General features: G+C 44.0%; 1 protein-coding gene across 1 annotated transcript in view; it reads right to left on the bottom strand.

Moving 5' to 3' along the window:
- LOC137322015 (gamma-secretase subunit Aph-1b-like) overlaps positions 1–26630 on the bottom strand; it is a 79369-nt gene that overhangs the window by 42183 nt on the left and 10556 nt on the right. The window contains exons 2-3 of the mRNA XM_067985023.1: positions 18664–18834; positions 817–890 (exon numbers count right to left, since the gene is read on the bottom strand). Of these exons, the coding sequence (XP_067841124.1) occupies positions 817–890; positions 18664–18834 (245 nt within the window). The remainder of the gene's footprint in view (positions 1–816; positions 891–18663; positions 18835–26630) is intronic.

Raw genomic sequence — 26630 nt, 5'->3', positions numbered from 1 at the left:
GCAATCACACTGCAGGAAGATATTAATGAGCTGGTCAGGTGGGCAAAAAAGTGGCAAATGGAGTTCAATCCAGAGAAGTGACAGGTTGAATAAACTTGGCTTCTATTCCATTCAGTTTAGAAGGTTGAGGGGTGATCTAATAGGTGTGTTTAAAATGATTATGTGATTCAACAGGGTAGATAGAAACTATTTCCTCTAGTGGGGAATCAAGAACAAGAGGGCAGTCTGAAAATTAGAACTAGGCCATTTAGGAGTGAAATCAGAAAGCACTTTTTCACACAAAGAGTAATGGAAATCTGTAACTTGCTTCCCCAAAAAGCTGTGGATACTAGGACAATTGAAATTTTCAAGACTGAGATCGATAGATTTTTGTTAGTTAGGGGTATCAAGAGATATGGAACAAAAACGGGTACGTGGAGTTGGGATACAGATCAACCATGATCTAACTGAATGGTGGAACAGGCTCGATGGGTTGAATGGCCTACTCCTGATCTATGTTTCTTAATCTGCAACTCCACTTCAAGGTGTTATTGTTCCATTGCACAGCATTGCCTTCTGAGGCTATAACTTAACCCAGAGCTTCTGAAGGACCACTGATCTTCCGCTAGAACACAGGTCCACCTCCTCATGTATTTACTGAAGAACTAAAACACAATTTTGAATTTTGATTGCCATCTGGCTTAAGTTTGGCTATGAGACCCAGCTCCACATTTACATCTAGCTGCAAAGAGCTTGGGATAAATATTTACATTATTCAAAATAGCATGAAAAAATAGCATGTAACACTATGAATTTTCTAATAAAATTATGTCTCACCATAGGCCATTTGCTGGACTGAAAGGGGTGACTTTCCATCTTCACTTAGCGCCGCTAAGCCTTCATTCGCCTTTCTAAAGGGATAAAATATTACTTATATTAGTAATCCACGTCTTAAAAAAAAAAGGAATGCTCATATGGGAAAAAGACTAAAAAATCTAACATTTCATTCTATTTTCTATATGCAGATTTCCAGCATTAGTCACTGGACAGCATTCAAAAGTGGGAGTCATGACTGAATATGCAGCGGTGGTGGTGAGCTCCTGAAGGATGGATGCTGATTTTGTTTCATAACCTTCAGGTATACAGCATCACATGACAGAATCTGTTATGTTTTACCATTGTCTAATCTACGTAGTGCACAATATTGCGTACAAAAGCAACACTGAAAAAAAATTAAATGTTATGTAGCTGTATGTCACTAATCAGATCACATTGCTTAAGATTTTGTAGATATCTTTAAAATTCCAGTTCTACAGGAGTTCAGAGTTTTTATTTCTTGCATAGCATTCCTCTAGGTGAATTGCATAAGACAAATACAAAACTAGCCTTTAACAAGAAAACATCAGAAGGCATTTTACAGAGGAGAAGAAAATAAAATAGAAAAAGGAATGGACGCCAAGCCATGATGGAAAAGTTAAAAGAGCTGACTGAAAACTTGGTTTAAAGGAAAGGTTTTGAGAAGATTTTTTTTTTAAAAGAAGATGGAGAAGTGGAAGGATAGACGAGTTTAGGAAGGGAGTTCCAGAGATTAGAACCAAGGCAGCCCTGACACCAATGGTGGGACAGAAGGAGAGCGGGATGCACAAAACGCCATAGTCTGAAGGGTGCAGATGGGGGTAGGATACAAGACAGGAAGAGTTTGCAGAGATAGGGTGGGGTGAGGCTGTGGAAGGATCTGAAAATGAGGTTAGGGTTTTTAATCCAATGCATTGCAGGGAAGGGAGCCACTGTAGGTCAGTGAGGATGAGGGTGATGGGCAAGGACTTTGTTTCGGACAGCATACAGGCAGCTGGATTTTAGAAAAGCTGGAGTTTATGGAGGTTGGAGAATGAGAGGCTGGCTGGAAGACATTGGAGAAATCAAGGCTAGAGGTAACAAAGACCTGGATATGGCCTTTCAGCAGTGATAAGGCTGAGGAAGGGGCAGAAGCAGGCAATATTGCCGATTCCAGGGGCATTGGGACCAGTTCTGGGGCAGGAGGGACCTGTACAAGATGGATGGGTTGCACCTCAACAGGGCTAGGAGCAATATTCCTCGCAGGAAGGTTAACTAGTGCTGTGGGGAAGGATTCAAACTAATTTGGCTGGGGGAGGGGCACCAGGATGAAGCATGGAGACAAGATACAAGGTGGACAGAGGACTGGGAGAGACAAACAGTATGAGAATAAAGAGTAGTTCAGAAATAGGAGGGATCAGACAGAGGGGAAATGCAAGGCAGACGAAGATGGGTTTGGAATGCACGGAGCATGGTAAATAAGGTTGGTGAGCTGCAGGGACAAGTAGCCGCATAGGATTATGATATAGTAGCAATAACAGAGACCTGGCTCAACAAGGGGAGGCATGGGCACTTAATATTCCTGGCTACAAGGTATTCAGGAAAGATAGGGGAAGAATGAAAGGCGGAGGTGGGGAGGGGTGGTAATACTGATCAAAGATACTGTTACAGCACTAGAATGGGATGATGTACTTGAGGGGGTCAAAGACAGAATCTATTTGGTTAGAATTAAGGAACAATAGAGGAGCTATTACGCTGCTGGGTATATACTATAGTGAGAAGGAGATGGAGGAGCAAATTTGCAGGCAAATTCAGAAAGATGCAAGAACATTAGAGTAGTGATAATGGGGGACTTCAATTATCCTAATAAAGACGGGAAAATAACGGTGTAAAGGGCAAAGAGGGGATGAATTCCTGAAATGTGTACAAGAAAACTTTCTTGATCAGTATGTTTCCAAACCAATGAGGAAGGAAGCAGTGCTGGACCAGGTTCTGGGGAATGAAGTGGGGCAAGTGGAGCATGTTTCAATGGGAGAGCATTTGAGAAACAGTGATCACAATATCATTAGGTTTAGAGTAGTTATGGAAAAGGACCAGGAAAAATCAAATGTGAAAATACTGAACTGGAGGAGGGCTAATTTCAGTGAGTTGAAAAAGGATCTGGCCCCGGCAGATTGGAATCAAAGATTGGCAGTTGCAAGAGTAATTCAGCAATAGGAGGCCTTCAAAGGGGAGATAATTTGGGTACAAACTAGACACATTTCAACAAGGGGAAAGGAAGGGCATCAAAAACTAGAGCTTCCAAGATGACTAGAGATAAAGATTAAAATGAAACAGAAAAAGGAGGCTTAGGATAAATGTTGGGTTCATAATTCAAACGAGAACCAAGCTGAATACAAAAAGTACAGGGGAGAACTGAAAAAGGAAATAAGAGGGGCAATGAGAGTGTTTGAGAATAGATTAGCGGGTAACATAAAAAGGAACCCAAAAATCTTTTATAAACATATAAATAATAAAAGGGTAGTCAAAGTAAGGGTGGGGACAATTAGGGACCCAAAAGGAGATCTTCTTGTGGAGGCAGAGGATATGGCTGTAGTACTAAATGAATACTTTGCATCCGTCTTCACAAAAGGAAGATGCTGCCAATGTCACAGTAAAGGAGGAGGAAGTATAGAAATTGAACAGAGTAAGAATAAAGAGGTACTAAAATGGTTGGCAGCGCTCAAAGTAGAAAAGTCACCCGGTCCAGATGGGATGCATCCTAAGTTGCTGAGGGAAGTCAGAGTGGAAATTACAGAGGCTCTGGCCAGAATCTTCTAATCTTTCTTAGATATGGGAATGGTGCCAGAGGACTGGAGGATTGCAAATGTTACACCCCTGTTCAAAAAAGGGAAGAGTGATAAACCTGGCAACTACACGCCAGTCAGCCTAATGTTAGTGGTGGGGAAACTTTGAGAGACTTTAATCTGAGGCAAAATTAGTTGGCACTTGGAAATATATGGGTCAATAAATGAAACCCAGCATGGATTTGTTAAAGGCGAATCGTGTTTGGCTAACTGGATTGAGTTCTTTGATGAAGTAATGGAGTGGGCTGATGAGGGTAGTGCAGTTGGTGTTGTGTATATGAACATTCAAAAGGCATTTGTTAAAGTACCACATAATAGACTTGTTAGCAAAACTGAAGTCCGTGGAATTAAAGGGGCAGTGGCTGCATGGTTACAAAATTGGCTAAGGGACAGAAAGCAGGGTGTAATGGTGAACAATTGTTTCTCAGACTGGAGGGAAGTGTGCAGTGGTGTCCCCTAGGGGTCAGTGTTGGGAGCACTACACTTTTTGATATATATTAATGACCTGGACTTGGGTATACAGGGCATAATTTCAAAGTTTGCAGATGACTCGCAACTCAGAAATGTAGGAAACAGTGAGAAGGATAATTACAGACTTCAGGAGGATATAGACGGACTGGTGAAATAGATGGAATGTCTAACATATGGCAGATGAAATTTAACGCAGAGAAGTGTGATATGATTCATTTTGATAGGAAGAATGAGGAGGCGCAATATAAATTAAATGGTACAAATTTAAAGGAAGTGCAGGGAGAGAGTTCTGGGGGTGTACATACACAATTCTTTGAAGGAGGCAGGACAAGTTGAGAAGGCTGTTACAAAGGCTTATGGGATCCTTAGCTTCATAAACAGAGGCATAGAGTACAAAAGCAAGGAAGTTACACTAAATCTTTATAAAAGGCTGGTTAGGCGCAAGCTGGAATATTGTGGCCAATTCAGGGCACCACATTTTAGGATGGATGTCAAGGCCATAGAGAGGCTGCAGAGGAGATTTACTAGGATGGTACCAGGGATGAAAGACTTCAGTTACGTACAGGGACTACAGAAACTGGGGTTGTTCTCCTGAGAGCAGAGAAAGTTAAGGGGAGATTTGATATAGGTGTTCAAAATCATGACGGGTTTTGATAGAGTAAATAAGGAAAAACTGTTTCCAGTGGCAGAAGGGTCAGTAACCAGAGGTCATGGAATGTTGGCTTTTATTGCTAGGGGGATAGAATATAAAAACAGGGAGGTATTGTTGCAGTTATATAAGGTATTGGTGAGACCGCACCTGGAATACTGCATACAGTTTTGGTGTCCATACTTAAGAAAAGACATACTTGGTCTCGAGGCAGTACAAAGAAGGTTCACTCGGTTAATCCGGGGGATGAGGGGGTGGACATATGAGGAGAGGTTGAGTAGATTGGGACTCTACTCATTGGAGTTCAGAAGAATGAGAGGCGATCTTATTGAAACATATAAGATTGTGAAGGGGCTTGATCGGGTGGATGCGGTAAGGATGTTCCCAAGGATGGGTGAAACTAGAACTGGGGGCCATAATCTTAGAATAAGGGGCTGCTCTTTCAAAACTGAGATGAGGAGAAACTTCTTCACTCAGAGGGTGGTAGGTCTGTGGAATTTGCTGCCCCAGGAAGCTGTGGAAGCTACATCATTAAATAAATTTAAAACAGAAATAGAGTTTCCTAGAAGTAAAGGGAATTAGGGGTTACGGGGAGCGGGCAGGAAATTGGACATGAATTTAAATTTGAGGTTAGGATCAGATCAGCCATAATCTTATTGAATGGCGGAGCAGGCTCGAGGGGCCGATTGGCCTACTCCTGCTCCTATTTCTTATGTTTAAGGTAATTGGCATAAGAACCAAAGGTGACGTGAGAAAAAAAAATTACGCAGTGAGTTATGATGATCTGGAATGCACTGCCTTTGAGGGTGGCGACAAAAGATTCAATTCTAACTTTCAAAAGGGAATTGGATAAATACTTGAAGTGGAAAAATTTGCAGGGCTATGGGACTAATTGGATAGCTCTTTCAAGGAGCCGGCACAGGCACGATGGGCCAAATGGCCTCCTTCTGTGCTGTATCATTCTATGATAAGTGGAAGTAAACAGTCTTGATAATAGATAGCTCTGGGTTAAACAGGATGCCAAGACCTCGCACAGTCTGATTCAGCCTGAGTGAGTAGCCTTGGTTGGCATCAATAGCAAGGGAGCATATTTTATGATGGGGACTAAAATGATGGCTTCTGTTTTCCTGATATTTTGTTCAAGGAAACACTGACTCGTCCATAATCTGATGCCAGACAGACAGCCTGGAGTGCCATAGAGTTCAGGTAAGTGGTGAAAATATGGAGCTGGGTGTCATCAGCATGCATATGGTTGCTGACCACACGTGTGCGCACAATGTCATCAAGCAGCAGCACATAGATGAGAAAGAAAAGGAGCCAAGCATATAGCCATGGAGGCTCTAGAAGTGACTTAATGGGGGCAGGAAGAGAAGCCTTTTCTGAAAATGTGCTGCCTTAATTAGGACAAGTAGCAATGGAATCACACATTTCCAGGGTAGTCCCATGGAAATGGACAACAGTTGAGAGGCAATGGGGGAAGATGCTGTGCTAAACCATATCAAACACTGCAGAGAAGGCAAGGAGGACAGGAGGCATAAGGCACTACAAACATGAGAATATAATTTGTGGTTTTGACGAGGGCAGTCTGGTGCTGTTAGTAGGGTAGAAGTGATTCAATAGGATGTTTTGAGAGGTAGGCATGGACTGTAAGGTGACAACATGATTGAGGACCTTAGAGAGGTGAAAGATGGGAAGGGGGTAGTTGCAGTATACAGATAGATTGAGGGTAGACCTTTTGTGGAGAGAATGACAGATCACGTTACATTACTTCTCAAACACAGTATTCAGGTTTCATATCCACGGCTCAAAATTTTGTAGGAGGTGGGGATAAATTTTTGAAATGTTTCCCTCCTATTGTGTGCAAGTTTCTCCTGTAACTAATTCAAATATAATTATTGTTCTATAGTAAACAAGTTAACCCAATAAGAATATGTTGGTAAAATTTTACACAGATCTTGGAAACGGTATCTGTGGAAAACAAACATGCATACTCTTCTCAGCTCCCAACACCCACACTGATTATTCAGCAACATCAAAAGCAAAATACAGCAGAGGCTGGAAATCATAGGAATATAGGAACAGGTGTAGGCCATTCAGCCCCTCGTGCCTGCTCCGCCATTTGATAAGATCCATATCTGAATTAAAAACAGAAAATGTTGGAAATACTCAGCAAGTCAGGCAGCATCTGTGGAGAAAGAAACAGAGTTGCTGAGTATTTCCAACATTTTCTGTTTTTAATTCAGCAACATCAACTAGGTAGTACTGGGCAGTTCATCTTTGCTACATATTACAGGTACTTCCACCCAAGAGAAACACTGCCAGATGCAAACTTGATCCCATCTGCAGATGGTTTCTTAAGATTAAATTCCTAGCCTGAAGTTTTCATATCCTCCTCAACCCCAATCCCACTGCACAGATCATCGGAGTAAGATGTTTTACTATTAATTATATAAAAGATTTCAAAGCCACTGTTTAAAGAGATTTCTACTTCTTGTGGCTTGATAGGGTAGATGCTGAGAGGCTGTTTCCCCTGGCTGGAGAGTCTAGAACTAGGGGGCATAGTCTCAATATAAGAGGTTGGCCATTTAGGACTGAGATGAGAAAAAATGTCTTCACTCAGAGGGTTGTGAATCTTTGAAATTCTCTACCACAGAGGGCTGTGGACGCTCAGTCCTTGAGTATATTCAAGATTGAGATCGATAGATTTTTGGACACTAAGGGAATCAAGGGATATGGGGATAGGGCAGGAAAGTGGAGTTGCGGTAGAAGATCAGTCATGATCTTATTGAATGGCAGAGCAGGCTCGAGGGGCCGTATGGCCTACTCCTGCTCCTATTTCTTATGTTCTGTGCTATATGTTACAGGTTTCTTGAATTTAAATCTACCTGGTTTAAAAGCCATTTATCCTTATACAGCAGTGTGGGATTAGTAAATTACCATAAAACTGGAAACCCTGATGAACATACAAGGTTTCTTGCTTCCAGCAATTTTGTTTCAAAGCCCCATAATAAAAAGGATTGGTCATTTTGGAAGTTTTTAAATCAGTTGACACTGATAAGGACATGGGTATGCACAAAGTGAAATGACACGTTATCCTTTATTCCATCAGTGCTAAGGTAGGGTGGAAGAAATGTTTTACCACACCTATGTAACCAATCATACTGTGTGACCATAAATTTTCTAAAATACATAAAACTAATTCCACGTACAGTATAATGTCACTATAATGAACCCTGCTTCTAATGAGCCCCTGGTTTTAATGATCTCAATGGCAAGACCCGATTTTTTCGTTGGAAATCAGCCCTACCACAATGAACATTTAAGCAGGATCTACTCGGCCCAATGCAGATACAATGATGTAACTGAAATTCAAGCCGAAGCTAATTGAATGATAGTCTATTGTAGTGTGAATCCCGCATGATGTATGCATTCATTGCCTGATAAGACAGCTTGCCATCTACATACAATCTACAACAAGGCCATGGGCGCAAGGAGGCAACTGCAACATGACAACTGCAACAAAGAAACTGCAACCGGGCAAAGCGCGTGAAGCTAGCGAGCAGGAGATCGTCTTTGTCTCTGAAAACAAAAAACTTCAAAGAACTCAGCTTAGCAAAGAGCACTGTTGCAACCGTGTGGGCTAACAGAGGAAAAATTAAGTCTGCTATCGTCGAAGATGAAACATCAATCCAGAGAAAACCAATCCGTACTGCGACTAATAACGATCTTGATGAAGCAGTCTGTTAATTGTATGATTTATATCAATCAGTGTTAATTGTATTCAGGTGCTGGGTATCAATTGGGAACTCTCTCGTATCCTTTTTATAGGAGAGCTTATCTAGAGTGTGGTGTGTGTGTAAGTGGAATCTCTATGAATAAAAGCTTGCAAACTAACAACCAAGCTCTAGTATTCTATCCTTCATGGCTATCCATTTATATCACAGTCAATCGTTGGCTTTAAACCAGAGAGTAACATTCCAGTGTTGGGCAATGTGTTAAGCGCAAAGGCCAAAAAATTTGCCAGTCATTATCTGGAACTGGGGGTCTTTTTGGACTGGTTAACAAGTCAACTACATATTGAGAAAAGCACAAATAATTAGAAGCAATCTATGTTGCATAGTATTTTTAAACAGCATAAAATGATTTTCAATTCAAACTAATCGTTTCTTCATTTTCCTGATGCAGCAAATCACTAAACCCTACTATAGTGAACACCCTGATATATAACGATCTTTTCCGTCGGTCCGGAGGGGCGTCGTTGTAGTGAGGTTTGACTGCATATATAAAAATCAACCCAATAACATAGGATAATAACCTGACTAGAATAATATTCCTGCACTTCACTGGCAGTTTGATGAAAAACTGCTATGTGCATGATTGCAATTTCATCAGGAGTCAACAAGTAATCATGGAAACTAACAGCTAATAACTTCTGTTTTTGCAACACCGATACTCGATGGATGACAACATAACAATCAAACACCCTTAGGCAGACACAAGTGTCCACAAATGTCTGTTACCATAGCAATCAACTACTCATTCAATTCCTTACTGCTATTTTAATTAAAAGACACACTATTAATGTTGAAAACAAACTACCATGCAAAGCCAAAACCATGCATGCCACCCAGTAAATATGTATACACAGCCAGCTGGTGAATATAACTTTTTTAAATATAGAAGATAGCAACAGAGTCAGGAGATATTCTTCAGAGACTTGCTCCACAGGGCCACTTGGTGGTCAATGCCTGTTGATGATATTGTCACAGTTGAGGTAACAAAATTGCATTATAAATGTTGACATTGCAATTTACAATGGTAAATGGTCACTCAGAAACAAGACTAAAACCCAAGAGCATTTTGGGTTTTATAAATAGAGGCATAGAGTACAAAAGTAAAAAGGTAATGATAAATTTGTACAAAGAAATGTTTAGGCCACAGTTAGAGTACTATGTGCAGTTTTGGGCATCCCACTGTAGAAAGGATATAAAAGCCACACAGAATGCACAACGTAGAATACTACGATGATACTAGAGTTGCAAAACTATGGTTAGGAAAATAAACTTAAAATATTGGAACCATTTCCACTGAAGCAGAGGAAATTTAAGAGCTTTTTAAAATTATGAAGGATTTCCTCTGGTTGGAAGTAGGTGATGAGGGATCATCAATTTAATACTGTCTTTAAGATGATGAGGAGGGAGGTTAGGAGAAATTTCTTTGCATAGAGAGAGCATGGCATGCTTGCCACAGTAAGTAGTTAAACCCTTGAAGCAGCAGAAAACACTGGGCTGCGGGGAGAGAGCGGGGCAGTGGGATTAGTTTTAGATTGCTCTAGGAAAGAGCCGACACCAAAACAATGAGCCTTCTGTGCTGTAAACTTCTATGGTTCCTACATCCCTCTACTCCCATTTTTGACAGGCCCTGGTACTTCCCAAATGCTCCCAGGCCCTGTGAACACCGCCAAACAACATCAATTCCTGAAGCCCTTACCGCCACTACCAAGCCCCAGAAATCATGCAGTAAACCAAACCCCACATTCAACCTCCAGTGGTACCCTGGTTACCCCTCTGCAGTTCTGCCATATCTACAGCTAACACAATAAATTAAAATTTAACTCTGAAATAACAAGAAAATATTCAAACTACATTAATACAACTCCTAAAACTATTAAGCTATCGCTAGTACTATCTGCATATTTATCTCAGAGTAAACAGCAATAAATACCCACTTAGAGTAACAAAACTGAAGTACTTTGTCAATTGCATTGATTAGCTCTAAAGACACCCATTATCGTTTGTGTTGTATGTATTTGAGGTATTTCATTTTTGTGTCTCCATGAATAAATTAAACCCCATGTAAACCAGAAATAAAATAATAATTTCGAATAAAATAAAAAGTTACACGTCAATTTTACACCGTGTAAGCAAACTTAATCTCTCTGCAAAAAAAGTAAAAAACATCAAATTTTATTGCCAGCATGAAAACTTTTGAGTTGTCTCGGCTTCTGTTAGATTGCTCCGGGGAGTAACATAGAATCATAGAATCATAGAAGTTACAACACGGAAACAGGCCCTTCGGCCCAACACGTCCATGTCGCCCAGCTTATACCACTAAGCTAGTCCCAATTTCCTGCACTTGGCCCATATCCCTCTATACCCATCTTACCCATGTAACTGTCCAAATGCTTTTTAAAAGACAAAATTGTACCCGCCTCTACTACTGCCTCTGGCAGCTCGTTCCGGACACTCACCACCGTTTGAGTGAAAAAATTGCCCCTCTGGACCCTTTTGTATCTCTCCCCTCTCACCTTAAATCTATGCCCCCTCGTTATAGACTCCCCTACCTTTGGGAAAAGATTTTGACTATCTACCTTATCTATGCCCCTCATTATTTTATAGACTTCTATAAGATCACCCCTTAACCTCCTACTCTCCAGGGAAAAAAGTCCCAGTCTGTCTAACCTCTCCCTATAAGTCAAACCATCAAGTCCCGGTAGCATCCTAGTAAATCTTTTCTGCACTCTTTCTAGTTTAATAATATCCTTTCTATAATAGGGTGACCAGAACTGTACACAGTATTCCAAGTGTGGCCTCACCAATGTCTTGTACAACTTCAACAAGACATCCCAACTCCTGTATTCAATGTTCTGACCAATGAAACCAAGCATGCCGAATGCCTTCTTCACCACCCTATCCACCTGTGACTCCACTTTCAAGGAGCTATGAACCTGTACTCCTAGATCTCTTTGTTCTATAACTCTCCCCAATGCCCTACCATTAACGGAGTAGGTCCTGGCCCGATTCGATCTACCAAAATGCATCACCTCACATTTATCTAAATTAAACTCCATCTGCCATTCATCGGCCCACTGGCCCAATTTATCAAGATCCCGTTGCAATCCTAGATAACCTTCTTCACTGTCCACAATGCCACCAATCTTGGTGTCATCTGCAAACTTACTAACCATGCCTCCTAAATTCTCATCCAAATCAATAATATAAATAACAAATAACAGCGGACCCAGCACCGATCCCTGAGGCACACCGCTGGACACAGGCATCCAGTTTGAAAAACAACCCTCTACAACCACCCTCTGTCTTCTGTCGTCAAGCCAATTTTGTATCCAATTGGCTACCTCACCTTGGATCCCATGAGATTTAACCTTAGGTTTAGACTTCAATGGAGAGTAAAATCAGGCAAGGTGTAAAACCAGCTTTGTATCCGATCTCGACAGTTTCCTGACGGGTGGGTTAGGTTAAAATTCACCACGGGGGAGCAGGATAGCACGGGCCTCTTGCTCCTTTGCCAAAACCGATCACTATTCCAGAATCATTGTGAAAAGCAAAAATGACCCCTGACTTCTTTTCTCCACTACCAACTGTCTCCTTAAACCATTCTCCTCTGCTCCCTCCAACCTCATCCCTAATAACAAGTGCGAGGAGCTCATGACTTCTTTGTCACCAAGATAGAGACCATTTGTATGGCTGCCTCTGATGTTTCCCCCCTTTCCCACCAGGCTAAACCTTGCCCCAGGAACCCTTGCCCTAGTCATCTCTCTCTAGATTTAATCCCATCTCCTCCAATGCTTTGTTCATCTTGTCCATGAGTCCACCTCCAGCTCCCTCAATCCTATTCCCACTAAATTGCTGAACACCCAACTACTCTTCCTGGCCCCCATGACAGCTAACATTATAAAAGTTTCTCTCTCCAAAGGTACTGTCCCTCTCCCTTTCAAAACCGCCATCATCAACCTTCCCAAAAAAAACTCTCGACCCCATCATCCTTGCAAACTACCACCACATCTCCAACCTCCCTTTCTTCTCCAAATTCCCTGGACATGTCGTTGCCTCCCAGATCCATGCCCACTTCTCTTGCAACTCCCTGTTTAAATCTGTCCAATCAGATTTCTGTCTCTCCCCCAGCACCAAAAAGGCCTGATATAATATAATATAATAATGAAATAACCATGAATGACATTCTCTCTGACTGTGAGCATGGTGCAGTATCCCTCCTTATTCACCTTGACCTGTCTACAGCTACACCATCTCCTCCAATGCCTTTCCTATATTGTCAAGCTTGGTGGAACTGCCTTCGTCATTGATAAGGAGCCTCCCTGCATACCCAGAATAGTGCCACAGGAAACAGCGAAGGGCACCATTTTAAACCAGTGACAGAGCTGCTATAGATCTACCAACCTACCCTACTCAACCCATAAAATGTACTCATAGACTATGAGATGAGCATTTATATTTTCTAACACAGTCTCCTGGGATCCAGTGTCTCCAGAGCAGCTCTCAACAGTCAAAATCGTAGCCTCCGCTGTTTCCTATTAAGCTACTACCAGACACACTGGCCTAGTAGAGGGGAAGATCCAATTCATGTCAGCAATAAAACTGACACTTTTACTAAAATGTTAAGAAATTTATGGTACGTACATTACTAAAACAGCAAGTACTTTCCCTAGGACTTTGTTTCCCTTTTAAATCCCTTGGACGTTACATTGTATGTGAGAAAATTAGAACCAAAATTGTATCAAATAAAAATACATTACAAGATTCAATACGAGTTTCCCAGTTTACTTTAGAACAAATATGAAACTCAAACACACATTGTATAAACAGAGAACACGGTTATTGAATATGTGTTTCATTGCACCGGCAATAGAACCAGTGGTTCCTTGATGAAGTAACGGAGAAGGTTGATGTTGTGTATATATGGACTTTCAAAAGGTGTTTGATAAAGTACCACATAATAGTCTTGTTAGCAAAATTGAAGCCCAAGGGAATTAAAGGGCTGAATGGTCTACTCCTGTTCCTATGTACCTCAGGTGGACGTAAAAGATCCCATGGCACTATTCAAAGAAGAACAGAGGAATTCTCCCTGGTGTCCTGGACAATATTTATCCCTCAACAAACATCACTAAAAAAAAATGTTTGGTCATTATCTCATTGCTGTTTGTGGGACCTTGCTGTGCGCAAATTGGCTGCTGCATTTCCTACCTTACAACAGTGACTACACTTCAAAAGTACTTCATTAGCTGTAAAGCACTTTAGGATGTCTTGAGGTCGTGAAAGGCGCTATGAAAATGCAAGTTCTTTCTTCTTTCAGCTTTTTCTCTTTATTCCATTCTTCCCCTTTAATCTTACTCGCATGCTATAATATACATCACCCCACACTGTCCCCTCCAGGTGGGCGAGGCAGTAAGCTGATCTCACTGCCAAAATCACTGAATTAGCTGGCAGAATCTATTTCTCAAGCAGACAAGATGTAGCGTCAAGTTTATTCACTCTTCCCCCACAGTAAAATGTTAGATTACCTCCCATTTGGGTGGTCTTCCTCATTCTTTAAAATAAGCTCAGCTTTCTCATACAATTAGAATCTCCTAGCCATCCATGGACAGGTTCATCTGCAGGTACTGTCTAATCAAGAAATTTACACTGCCATTTTGGTCTGATGGTCTTCCCCCACTTTGTTATATACAAGGCTTTGTTCTGAACTTCATGATTAGTTTGTGACTGGAGAGTGCAAGAGAGACCAGGGGCTCAATTTTACGGGGAAATTGCGGGCGCGTTGGGCTCCGAAATTTGGGGAAATCGCATTCAGGTTCAGAAGCCAGCTTCAACCCGCTCACTTCCAAGTTCCCCACAGACACACGGGCGCGCGGGCGTCCCGAAACCGGAAGTCCCGCCGGCAATTAAAGCCGGTGGAATGATAGTTAAAGAGCCAAATGTACCTCATTGAGGTACTTAAGGCACTTTACTTGTGACAGATTACGTGGTTAGAACGATTTTTAACTTACCTGGGCGGCTTGCCCACCACTTCTGATTCATGCCAACCAGGCATGAAGAGCTAGATCAGGGAAAAAGAAATGAAATAAAGTACATCAAAAACCATTGCACGAAGTTAAAACACAAAATCAACCTACCTTTCCATGCTGCTCCAATGTCCCCGTCTCCGATGCCCCCGGATCGCCCCCTTCCCGATCTCCCCCTCTTCACCTCCCCGATCTCCCCCACTTCACCTCCAGCCCCCCCCCCGATCTGCCCCCCTCTCCCCCCCTGGATCGCCCCATCTCTCCCCCCTCCCCCGGATCTCCCCCTCCCCCCCCCACCCCACCCCCTCTCCTCCCCCCACCCCACCCCCTCTCCTCCCCACCTCTCTTTAGCCCCCCTCCTCCCAGATCTCCCCCTCTCTCCCACCCCTGCCCCGGATCTCCGCCCCTCCCTCCACTGGATTTTCCCCCCTTTACCCCCCCTCCCGGATCTCCCCCCCTGGATCGCCCCCCTCTTCCCTCCCGCACCGGATCGCCCCCCCTCTTCCCTCCCCCACCCCGGATCGGCCCCCCTCTTCCCTCCCACCCCGGATCTCCCCCCTCTTTCTCCCCCCACCCCCCCGGATCTCCCCCACTCTTCCCCCCCGCCCGGATCTCCCCCACTCTTCCCCCCCCCGGATCACCCCCACTCTTCCCCCCCCCGGATCTCCCCCACTCTTCCCCCCCCCCGGATCTCCCCCACTCTTCCCCCCCCCCCCGGATCTCCCCCACTCTTCCCCCCCCCCCGGATCTCCCCCCTCTCCTCCCCCGGATCTCACCCCCTCTCCTCCCCCGGATCTCCCCCCCAACCCCTTCCACCCCTCTTTCCCACCCCCGGATCCCCCCCCATTCCCCCCGGATTCCCCCCACCCCTTCCCCCCCTCTTTCCCACCCTCTCCCCCCTGATCCCCCCCTCTCCTCCCGGATCTCCCCCCCGATCTCTCCCCTCTTTCCCCCCCCCGGATCCCCCCTCTTTCCCCCCTCTCCTCCCGGATCTCCCCCCACCTCCTCCCGGGTCTCCCCCCCCCCCTCCTCCCCCCCCCCCTCCTCCCCCCCCCATTCCCCCCTGGATCCCCTCCTCTTTTCCCCCCCGATCTCCCCCCTCTTCCCCCCCCTCCTCCCGGATCTCCCCCCGGATCTCCCTCCCTCCTCCAGGGTCTCCCCCCACTTCCCCACACCCCGGATCTCCCCCTCTCTCCCCCCTCTATCCCCCCCCCCCCGGATCTCCCCCCTCCCTTCCCCCCCCCCGGATCTCCCCCTCTCTCCCCCCCCCCCCCCGGATCTCCCCCTCTCTCCCCCCCCCCCGGATCTCCCCCTCTCTCCCCCCCCCCCCGGATCTCCCCCTCTCTCCCCCCCCCCCCCGGATCTCCCCCTCTCTCTCCCCCCCCCCCCGGATCTCCCCCTCTCTCTCCCCCCCCCCCCGGATCTCCCCCTCTCTCTCCCCCCCCCCCCCGGATCTCCCCCTCTCTCTCCCCCCCCCCCCCGGATCTCCCCCTCTCTCTCCCCCCCCCCCCCCGGATCTCCCCCTCTCTCTCCCCCCCCCCCCCGGATCTCCCCCTCTCTCTCCCCCCCCCCCCCGGATCTCCCCCTCTCTCTCCCCCCCCCCCCCGGATCTCCCCCTCTCTCCGCCCCCCCCCCCCGGATCTCCCCCTCTCTTCCCCCCCCCCGGATCTCCCCCTCTCTTCCCCCCCCCTCCGGATCTCCCCCTCTCTTCCCCCCCCCCCCGGATCTCCCCCTCTCTTCCCCCCGGATCTCCCCCCCTCCCCGGATCTCCCCCCGGATCTCCCCCCCTCCCCGGATCTCCCCCTCTCCTCCCCCCCCCGGATCTCCCCCTCTCTTTCCCCCCCCCGGATCTCCCCCTCTCTTTCCCCCCCCCGGATCTCCCCCTCTCTCTCCCCCACCCCCGGATCTCCCCCTCTCTTTCCCCCCCCGGATCTCCCCCTCTCTCTCCCCCACCCCCGGATCTCCCCCTCTCTTCCCCCCCCCCCCCGGATCTCCCCCTCTCTTCCCCCCCCCCAGATCTCCACTTCTCTCTTCCCCCACCCTGGATCTCCCCCTCTCTTCCCCCACCCTGGATCTCCCCCTCTCTTCCCCCTACCCCGATCTCCACCTCTCTCTCCCCCACCCCCGGATCTCCCCCCCTACCCCCTATCTTCCGTTCTAGTGCCGGATGACGTTTCGCTCTCTTTCTTCCTCTCCACCCACTTCGTGTTGCAGATCCTGACGGCAGCCAGCCTGTCAATCAGGCTGGCTGCAGGGCGCGAAACCCGGAGAGCACGTTAATCATCAATCACGATGCGATCGCTTCGGAAACGCTAAGTTTTGTTAATGCGGGTTTGCCACGCGCACCTTCACCACCCGCCCCCCCCCCCCCCCCCCGCTGCCAACCCACCGCCATTTCAAAATTGAGCCCCAAATGACAACACAAGCAAAGTAACCCAAAAAACTCAACAGTTCCAAGCAGCATCAGGCCTTCAGTTCTCAGAAGGTGTGCATTAAAGCTTGGTTAAAGCATGCTGGTTATCGTGCTCTAGGCAGCTACCTCGTACACAGCGCAAAAAGAAATCCTCCACGTTGGTCATGAAGTGACCACAGCTCAAGCAGAGTGAGCTGCAACTTTCCCGTCTCAACTATTCCAATGCTCTCCTGGCCAGCCTCACACCTTCGCCCCTTCATAAACTTGAGCTCATCCAAAACTCTGCTGCCCCTATCCTAACTCACACCAAGTCCCGTTCACCCATCACCCCTGTGCTCACTGACCTACATTGGCGCCCAGTCCGGCAACGCCTCAATTTTAAAATTCTCATCCTTGTTTTCAAATCCCTCCGTGCCCTCGCCCTCCCCATCTCTGTAAACCTCCTCCAGCCCTACAACCCTCCGAGAACCCTGCACTCCTCCAATTCTGGCCTCTTACGCATGCCCGATTTTCATCGCTCCACCATTGGCGGCCTTGCCTTCAGCTGCCTAGGCCCTAAGCTCTAAGCTCTGGAATTACCTCCCTAAACCTCTCTGTCTCTCTACTCCTTTAAGTCGTTTCTTAAAACCTACCTCTTTGACCAACCTGTCCTAATATGTCTTTATGTGGCTCGGTGTCAAATTTTGTCTGATAACGTTCCTGTGAAGCGCCTTAGGACATTTTTACTAAGTTAAAGGTGCTATATAAATGCATGTAGTTGTTGTAAGGCTTCCTACCCTTCCAAGGAATAGAAATACATTCTATTACCCAATTGACTAATCTCTGCTCAGTGACAGGAAACAAAACTTTTGCCCAGTCTGGCAAATATCCTTATTTCTAACTCTGTAAAAAGCTGAAAGGTCTGGGCACATCAAAGTGATATTGGAAAAAATATATGAGATTGAGATTATAATTTTGGAATTATGAATTTTTTAAAAAATGAAACTCAATTTTCATTGAAGCCAACAGATATGTATTCATAATTTATATATACACGTGTCAAAGACATGGTGGATTTACTACCGTTTGATGCAGTTCACTGGCCCATTGTCCTGAAACAAGGACAATAAAGTAAGCTTTTTTAAAACATCACACAAAACCATGAGTTCAGACGATTCTTCCATCAGCTTGCACAATGTCAAATTCAATTCTCAAGCAGGAATCAACAGGTGGATGAAAAGTTTGACCCTCCAAGTATCTTCTATCAATCTGTATGTCATGGGGTGCTCTCTTGTGGAATTTCCCCAAATGCACATGATAAGCTGATAAAAGCTGTCATGTGTGCTCTTGTCAAATAAGTTGTAAGTCCCTGATGCAGCAACAACTATAAATACAACCTCTCAAAGAATGCAGATGGTTTGTGTCCCCAGCTGAGAAATGGTGCTCGACACAAGGGAGGGTTTTTTTCTTAAATAAACAAATAAAAATGAATATTTGGATAATAGAGGAGCTCTGAAAATTTAATGTGTGAAATGTCTCTCAAAGATGGAGCACACAAATCTTTTAACCATGTGATGTTACTCTAATTCTTAACATTTATAAACCTTTTCATTATTTCGATGCTCAGAGTTCAACAAGTGGGAGCACTGACATGTGATAATTTGCACATTATACATACCTTAATAGTTTGTAGTAAGCAAACCGAAAGACTTCCTGCAGTAATACTGAAAACATCGCACCAAAGATAATGAGGGATTTCTGTAGTTCTGCATCCTTCTCGTTGCTAGCCTTTACAGCAATAAACCACACTAACGAAGACAGCAGCAAGGAGAGTAACCAGAAAAATGCCCTGCAACACAGATATCATTCAATTATTAACTTAGCATAAATTAACAAACTTAATAAAATAGTACCTTAGCTCACATGCAATGATTTTGCCAGGCAGTGGTGTCTATTCAATGAACCAATAGAGCTCTTCTTAAAAAATAAAAAAATCCTTCACTTCTCTCATTACATTAAAGAGTCAGGGCTCTAGAAAGTGATTTAAGGTTACAGTATAGACAGCAACAGAAGGCTGCATGATGGCAAGCAAAATCAAGCTGGCAATGGCTTTTAGACTGCTGCAGACAGCACTTTCATTTCTACACTGTATACCATCAGGAAAGCAAAGCAAAATTACTACAGGTGCTGCTGCTGAACTTTTAGAAAAAGTGATCTCAATTTGGATATCGTAGAACTGCGTTCAGACTGGTATCATAAGTACTTAAAGTAGGCAAGTCATCCGATCCTGATGGGATATATCCTAGGTTGATGAGGGAAGTACTGGTGGAAATTGCGGAGGTACTGGCCATAATCTTCCAAACATCCGTAGATACTGGGATGGTACCAATGTTACAGCCTTGTTCAAAAAAAGGTATAAAAGGATAAACCCAGCAACTATAGGCCAGTCAGTTTAACCTCAGTGGTGGAGAAACTTTTAGAAACGATAATCTGGGACAGAATTAACAGTCACTTAGACGAGGGTGGATTGATTAGGGAAAACCAGCACGGATTTGTTAAAGGCAAACTAACCTGATAGTTTTTCGATGAGGTAACAGAGAGGATAGATAAGGGCAATGCAGTTGATGTGATGTATATGGACTTTCAAAAGGCGTTTATAAAGTGCCGCATGGTAGGCTTATCATCAAGATTGCAGCACATGGAATAAAGGGGGCAGTAGCCTCGTGGATACAGAATTGGCTAAGGGACAGGAAACATAGAGTAGTGGTGGACGGTTGTTTTTCGGACTGGAGGGAGGTGTACAATGGTGTTCCCCAGGGGTCAGTGCTGGGACCACTGCTTTTCTTAATATATATTAATGACTTGGACTTGGGTGTACAGAGCACAATTTCAAAATTTGCAGATGACACAAAACTTGGAAAGGTAGTAAACGCTGAGGAGGATAGTGTTAGACTTCAAGAGGATATAGACAGGCTGGTGGCATGGGTGGACATGTGGCAGATGAAATTTAACGCAGAAAAATGCGAAGTCATACATTTCGGTAGGAAGAACAAGGAGAGGCATTATAAACTAGAGGGCACAACTCTAAAATGGGTACAGGAACAGAGAGACCTGGGGGTATATGTGCATAAATTGTTGAAGATGGCAGGGCAGGTTGAGAAAGCGGTTAAAAAAGCATATGGGATACTGGGCTTTATAAATACAGGCATAGAGTACAAAAGTATGGAAGTCATGATGAACCTTTATAAAACACTGGTTTGGCCACAACTGGAGTATTGTGTCCAGTTCTGGGCACCGCACCTCAGGAAAGATGTGAAGGCCTTAGAGAGGGTGCAGAAGAGATTTACTAGAATGATTCCAGGGATGAGGGACTTTAGTTACATGAATAGATTGGAGAAGCTGGGGCTGTTCTCCTTGGAACAGAGACGGTTGCGAGGAGATTTGATAGAGATATTCAAAATCAAGAAGGGTCTAGACACAGTAGATAGAGAGAAACTGTTCCCATTGGCAGAAGGGTCAAGAGCCAGATGGCATAGATTTAAGGTGATTGGCAAAAGAACCAAAGGTGACATGAGGAAAAAATTTTTTACACAGCGAGTGGTTAGGATCTGGAATTCACTGGCCGAGGGGGTGCTGGAGGCAGATTCAATCATTGCCTTCAAAGGGGAACTGGATAAATACTTGAAAGGAAAAAATTTGCTACGGGGAAAGCGCGGGGGAGTGGGACTAGCTGGATTGCGCTTGCATAGAGCCAGTGCAGACTCGATGGGCCGAGTGGCCTCCTTCCGTACTGTAATCTTTCTATGATTTTACGAGTTGGACTGAAATTATATGTTGATTCACTGCTGTTTGTTATAATAAGCAAGGAATAATATTCATTGTCTTTTAAAACGTAGTCAAATTCAGCCAGGCTAATAGCCAGGTCTCGTCCAGATGACTTGTAATGAATAGTCAGAACTGAAAATGCTCCAAGCTGGACCAGTAAATGAGTCACCAAGGGCCAAAGAATGAAAATATCCAAAAATCAACTGCCCAAGTTGTTCAAAGCTCATGTTTTCATATCACCAGCCCTAATCTCACTAGCAGTACAACAGTCAGATGATGTTTTTTGGAATATTGCTTCATTTCCTGAAAGAAGTGAATGATCCAAAAAGTGCTGTATGATGATTACTTACTTCCTATGGAAAGTGTTCATGAGAACCAAATATGGGCAAACAAGATCTAACTTGTTAGCAGCAATTAGGAAGGCAAATGGTATGTTGGCCGTTATTGAAAGGGGGTTGGAGTACAAGAGTAAGGAAGTCATGCTGCAATTGTACAGGGTTTTCGTGAGACCACACCTGGACTACTTTGTGCAGTTTTGGTCTCCTTACCTAAGGAAGGATATACTTGCCTTAGGGACAGTGCAATGATGGTCAACTAGATTGATTCCTGGGATGAGAGGGTTGTCCTATGAGGAAAGATTGAGTAGAATGGGCCTATACTCTCTGGCATTTAGAAGAATGAGAGTGATCTCATTGAAACATATAAGATTCTAAGAGGGCTTGACAGGGTAAATGCTGAGAGGATGTTTCCCCTGGCTGGAGAGTCTAGAAGTAGAAGACATAGTCTCAGGATAAGGGGTCAGACATTTAGGACTGAGATGAGGAGGAATTTCTTCACTCAGAGGGTTGTGAATATTTGGAATTCCCAACCCCAGAGGGCTGTGGATGCTCGGAGTATATTCAAGACTGACATCAATAGATTTTTGGACTCTAAGGGAATCAAGGGATATGGGGATTGGGCGGGAAAGTGGTGCTGAGATTGAAGATCAGCCATGATCTTATTGGATGACGGAGCAGGCTCGAGGGGTCATATGGCCTACTCCTGCTCCTATTTCTTACGTGGTTATGTTCTTAACTATTGCAATATCCAACATTTAAAGTACTGTATTACTAGAACTGTTGGTGAAGTGATGTTAACTTGCAGTTCTTACTGTCACTCCCACAGGTCAATTATTCATTTCAACCAAGCTTCCAAATTTACTTAATTTTCCAACATTTTAAATTTGAGCATCTCTCCTCCTCTCCATCAACCTTAAAAATGAGTTACATTGTTTCAAACAACATTAGAATAAAAGTACTTAAAAGCAGAAAACATCACTCAAATTTTGACAGGAAATTAATCAACATATTTCTAAATTCTGCATTTTTCTAGCTCCCCTGAGGATATTTACCACTATTTCAAAATGACTACATAGCTACTGTACCAGCTAATGCCACAAATAACTGTTTAGCTCCACTATGCCATTATTTGCAGATCTATATTTATGGCTATTAAGCTTTCTGATGACCATTCCACCCCCATGTTCCCCAAATCCAGTGTTGAATTTCCTTCCTCCTTTACATTCATACTTTGATACTAGAAAACAAATACCACATTATAATCAATCTGTATTACACTAAGCTGCAGTATTGCCACACATCTCAAACATTAAGTTGTTAATAGCTTGATCTGTTATTAAAGAAACCATTATTCACAAATCACAAGATAGGCATGAATGAGGAAGGCCATTCGGCCCAACTTAGCACGTCCATCCAGAACAACCTACAGTCCTCTCCCCATCCAATCAAATGGTTTCAGGCTTTTTCCGCCTACCAGTGGTTAACATCATGCATTGATCACTTTTTTGTGTGAAAAATAACTATTGTTAAATTTGAACCTAAAGTAGGATTCGAAAATGTTTTATATTTACAGGTTTTTTTTTCAAAAAAGCTACGTTAAAAGTTATGGCTGTGCCACACCGACTACCGGAAACGCCTTTCATGTGAAAGATGGAAGCGAATATGAGGAAAGAACTTCAGAGGCAGCCAGTGCCAGTGCCCATTTTCATTTCTGTGGCTTTACAGAAGAGATATCCAGTCAAGAATGATAGGAAATATATGTATTTTTTAAATCAACACTTATATGGATAATTATAATACATTTAACCAGTAAAAGACTCTTCACTAAATCACATGAGCTGCAATAAGATTATAAAACTTAGTGGCAGTTGGAAAGTTCACTGCTTTTCAAGTAGGATTACACAAGAACACAGGAATGGGCTGGGGTCCCAAAGTTCAATAAAATACCATACTGTATCCCATATATATCTTATTCGTTTCTTTTGCCGAGAAAGCTATCCAAGTCCCTCATAAATTTGTCAACACCAACTGCCTTTATTGTTTCCACAGCAAAGCAAAATTGAAATTTGAAAAGCCATCAATAGGAATGCCCCTACCCACTGACTTCCTACCTCGCTTAGTCAGATGCCTTTCATATCACTTTCACTTTCTCTCTCTCTCTCTCTCTCACACACACACACACGGTTACTCTGGGAATAACTGATGCAGACAAGCAATGAAATCTGTTGGAACAACTTACTAGAGGCAGCAAGCAGGCAGAAGTGTAGAAGAAAAGGGTATTGCTGGTGCGGTAAGGGAGGAGCGTGACCATTAGATACAAAAAAAACCCTACTAGGGAAAAACTACATATCCCAGGATCCTCCCTATGTGGAACCTTGTAGCTCATAATCTCTCAACACAACAGCTTTCTAAAAATTAATTTGTTGTAAAAATTAGCATTCTTTATCAAAATTATATGCATTTTGTAAGCCAGGCAGAAACACGATCCAACTCATGACCTTAGAATTAAATCTAATTTAAAGACTGTGTCCTTTACAATCACAGTAAACTTCAACTTCAGCTAGAAGTTTAATTACCTTATTTAATAGAACTTATATTGCTTATAATAAGCAACAAAACTTATTTTGCTTAATTAAATAGTGAGCATTTCTTGCCAGTTGTATATATACTCTTAAAAATTAAATAATTATGATTAATTGCATTTTTGGAATCTCAGCTAATTGAATCCTTTTCATTAAATAGTAACAGCTGATGACACTGACAGGGGAAAGGGCTAGTTAATATCTGTCAACCATGTGGGTAAAGGCATTATTTTATCCCACTAACTGTTTGAGAAGGTTGATCAGAAATCTCTGGATATTTAGACATACCAAGTACGTTGCTCTGTGAAATACTACTAATTATATAAGAGAGGGCGGGGAGTCCAAAGTTGTGGTTTACACTTCCTTCCCATGAGCAAATATTAAATTTTTTTTTAAATGACATTTATTATGTTGCAACACAGACTAGCAGAAGGTACCATAAACATTCCTGTGGAAGATTACTTTCAAAATTCCACCCAAAAGATTAGGGTCAATATTACAAAGCTTGTGTCTACCAAAGTTTTCACCTTCACGTCAGCACACATCTGTTCGTTTGCATTTAAATCATTACTCCCTATATATATTCTATAGAGTTATCTCCAATTTTAAATCAACAATGGGAGCCTGGACTAAACTTAGGAGGAAGAATTGGCATTCAGGAATCACAGCCCTGGAAGACTGGAGCAATAGGAATAGTTTTCTACAAACCCACACCCAGCCATTAGGCACCCCCTACTGTGTACCCGGCCATTAGCCCAAGTCACGTTACGAAGTTGGTTTTTAAAGTGCACTTCGTACCAATAATGTAGCAAACATACAGTCAGAAAATACAATACTAAACTGCAAACAGCACTAAAAACAAACTTGAAGCCAATATCCGGGCTGATGGCTCAGTGACACAGAGGGGCGCCCGATCGTTGGGAATAGGTTGTAGCAGGTGAGAGTGGGCCATGAACTCAAGGCCCAGGCCCCTGACAGATTAGGCATCAGGCTACAAAACTTAACAGATACATTTCTGGCAGATGGTTTGTGGCCCTGTTAAAATATTTTTTGCAATTTATTTTTACATTAAGTTGTCTTATTGTACTTTATACCTAGATGCAATCAATAGCTTGAGGAAGAAAATGGCAGTCAAAAAATTATCAAATCATTTTAGTATCAAAAATACTATTACTAAATCACTAAGAATATATCACATGAGACTTATTAAAAAATCCACCCCCAAAATGACAAAAGAACTAAAGAAAGCTAAACGCCAATGAAATATAAAATTGTGCACTAGAGTGAAGCATTTAGTTACAAAGTCTGAAACTGAAACGAGCAGGTCCAACGGAACATCTGGATCAGGCCTGCGGCCATTCATGATCAAACCCAATGAAAACAAAATAAAAATCACCACAAAAATTGTTCAACTGGTAACCGTGCAAAATATGCACAAACATTATCAACTAAAATGTGACGGTGGGTAAATGCAGTTGACATACAGATCTGCCGTGATCTAATTCAATGGCAGAACAGGTTCGTGGGGCTGAATGGCCCTATGTACCATAGGTGGACGTAAAAGATCCCATGGCACTATTCGAAGAAAAGCAGGGGAGTGCTCCTCAATGCCCTAGCCAATATTTATCCCTCAAACATCACTAAAACAGATTCAAAAGTAAAATACTGCAGATGCTGGAAATCTGAAATAAAAACAGAAAATGCTGGAAAAGCTCAGCAAGCGAGGCAGCATCTGTGGAGAAAGAAACAGAGTTAATGGGCCCGATATTAGGAGGGAGGCGGGTTGGCAGCGGGGGGGTCGACTGGGCGCGTGGGTAAGTAAATTGAAGCCACTTACCTTGGCTTCTGGGTTTCGCGCTGGAAAGCTGCACAGCGGGCAGACTGTGCACCCGCATCATAGGCTGTCAGCTAGAGGAGTCCTACTTAATGGGGCAGTCCTCCACTGACTGATGTTGCAGAAAATAGGCAAAATTACAGCATGGAGCAGCCCAGGGGAAGGCTGCTCCCAAGTTTACTGATGCCTCACTCCAGGTCTTACTGGATGGAGTGAGGAGGAGGAGGGAGATCTTCCACCCGGCGGATGGGAGGAAGCGGCCTGCCTATGCCACCACGAAGGCCTGGCTCGAGGTGGTAGAGGAGGTCACCAGCACCACCAACATATCATGCACCTGCATACAGTGCAGCAGGCGCTTCAATGACCTAACCAGGTCAGCCGAAGTGAGCACTCTTACTCATTCCCCTACACTCCGTCTGCCACATTATCGCCCCCACCCCACATCTCCTTCTGCACTGCCAACGCTACTCTATCACATCACTCCTCACACCCACTGAACCCTCATCCTGATCTTACCTGCACTTCCTCTCCTCCCCAGTACTCATCCCACCACTACCGCTCAACCCAATCCTCAGATAATCTCATGGCTCTGTCTCATACCCACCCTCTCATGCATCTCTTTCACGGTCAGCCTCACCCAACCTGCCAAAACCTGTGCTGCAGCCACAGGGCATGCATCACGTATGTGTAGTAGGAAGCATAAGGCAAACATGTCGTGAGCATGAAGGGGATGCAGAAGGGTGTTTGATGGTTTGTCATGGTTTTTACTTATATTTGATTTCTGATCAACTCACATTACAGATTATATTGTCACCACTACTGCCATGTCTTGGCCATTCTTGACTGGCTTGTGCAATAAGGCCCTTTCATGAGGTTCTCCATGAAGACCCTTGATGCCACCCATTGGGTCACCCTACAGTGGGTGTCTGTGTAGTTGCACGACTACTTTGTGCAGGTGCCTGTTGTGCAGCACTATGTTGTGTAGCTCCACATGGCGGAGGTGGACGGCATGCCTGGCGAGGCTGGTGATGTTGCTCGTCCTCCAATGGAGTGATGAATGCAGCTA

This window comes from Heptranchias perlo, chromosome 1, assembly GCF_035084215.1.
Source record: "Heptranchias perlo isolate sHepPer1 chromosome 1, sHepPer1.hap1, whole genome shotgun sequence".
In the NCBI taxonomy this organism is placed as follows: Eukaryota; Metazoa; Chordata; class Chondrichthyes; order Hexanchiformes; family Hexanchidae; genus Heptranchias; species Heptranchias perlo.
Note: the sequence above shows the minus strand (reverse complement) of the source record. Positions and strands in the feature narration are given on the sequence as shown.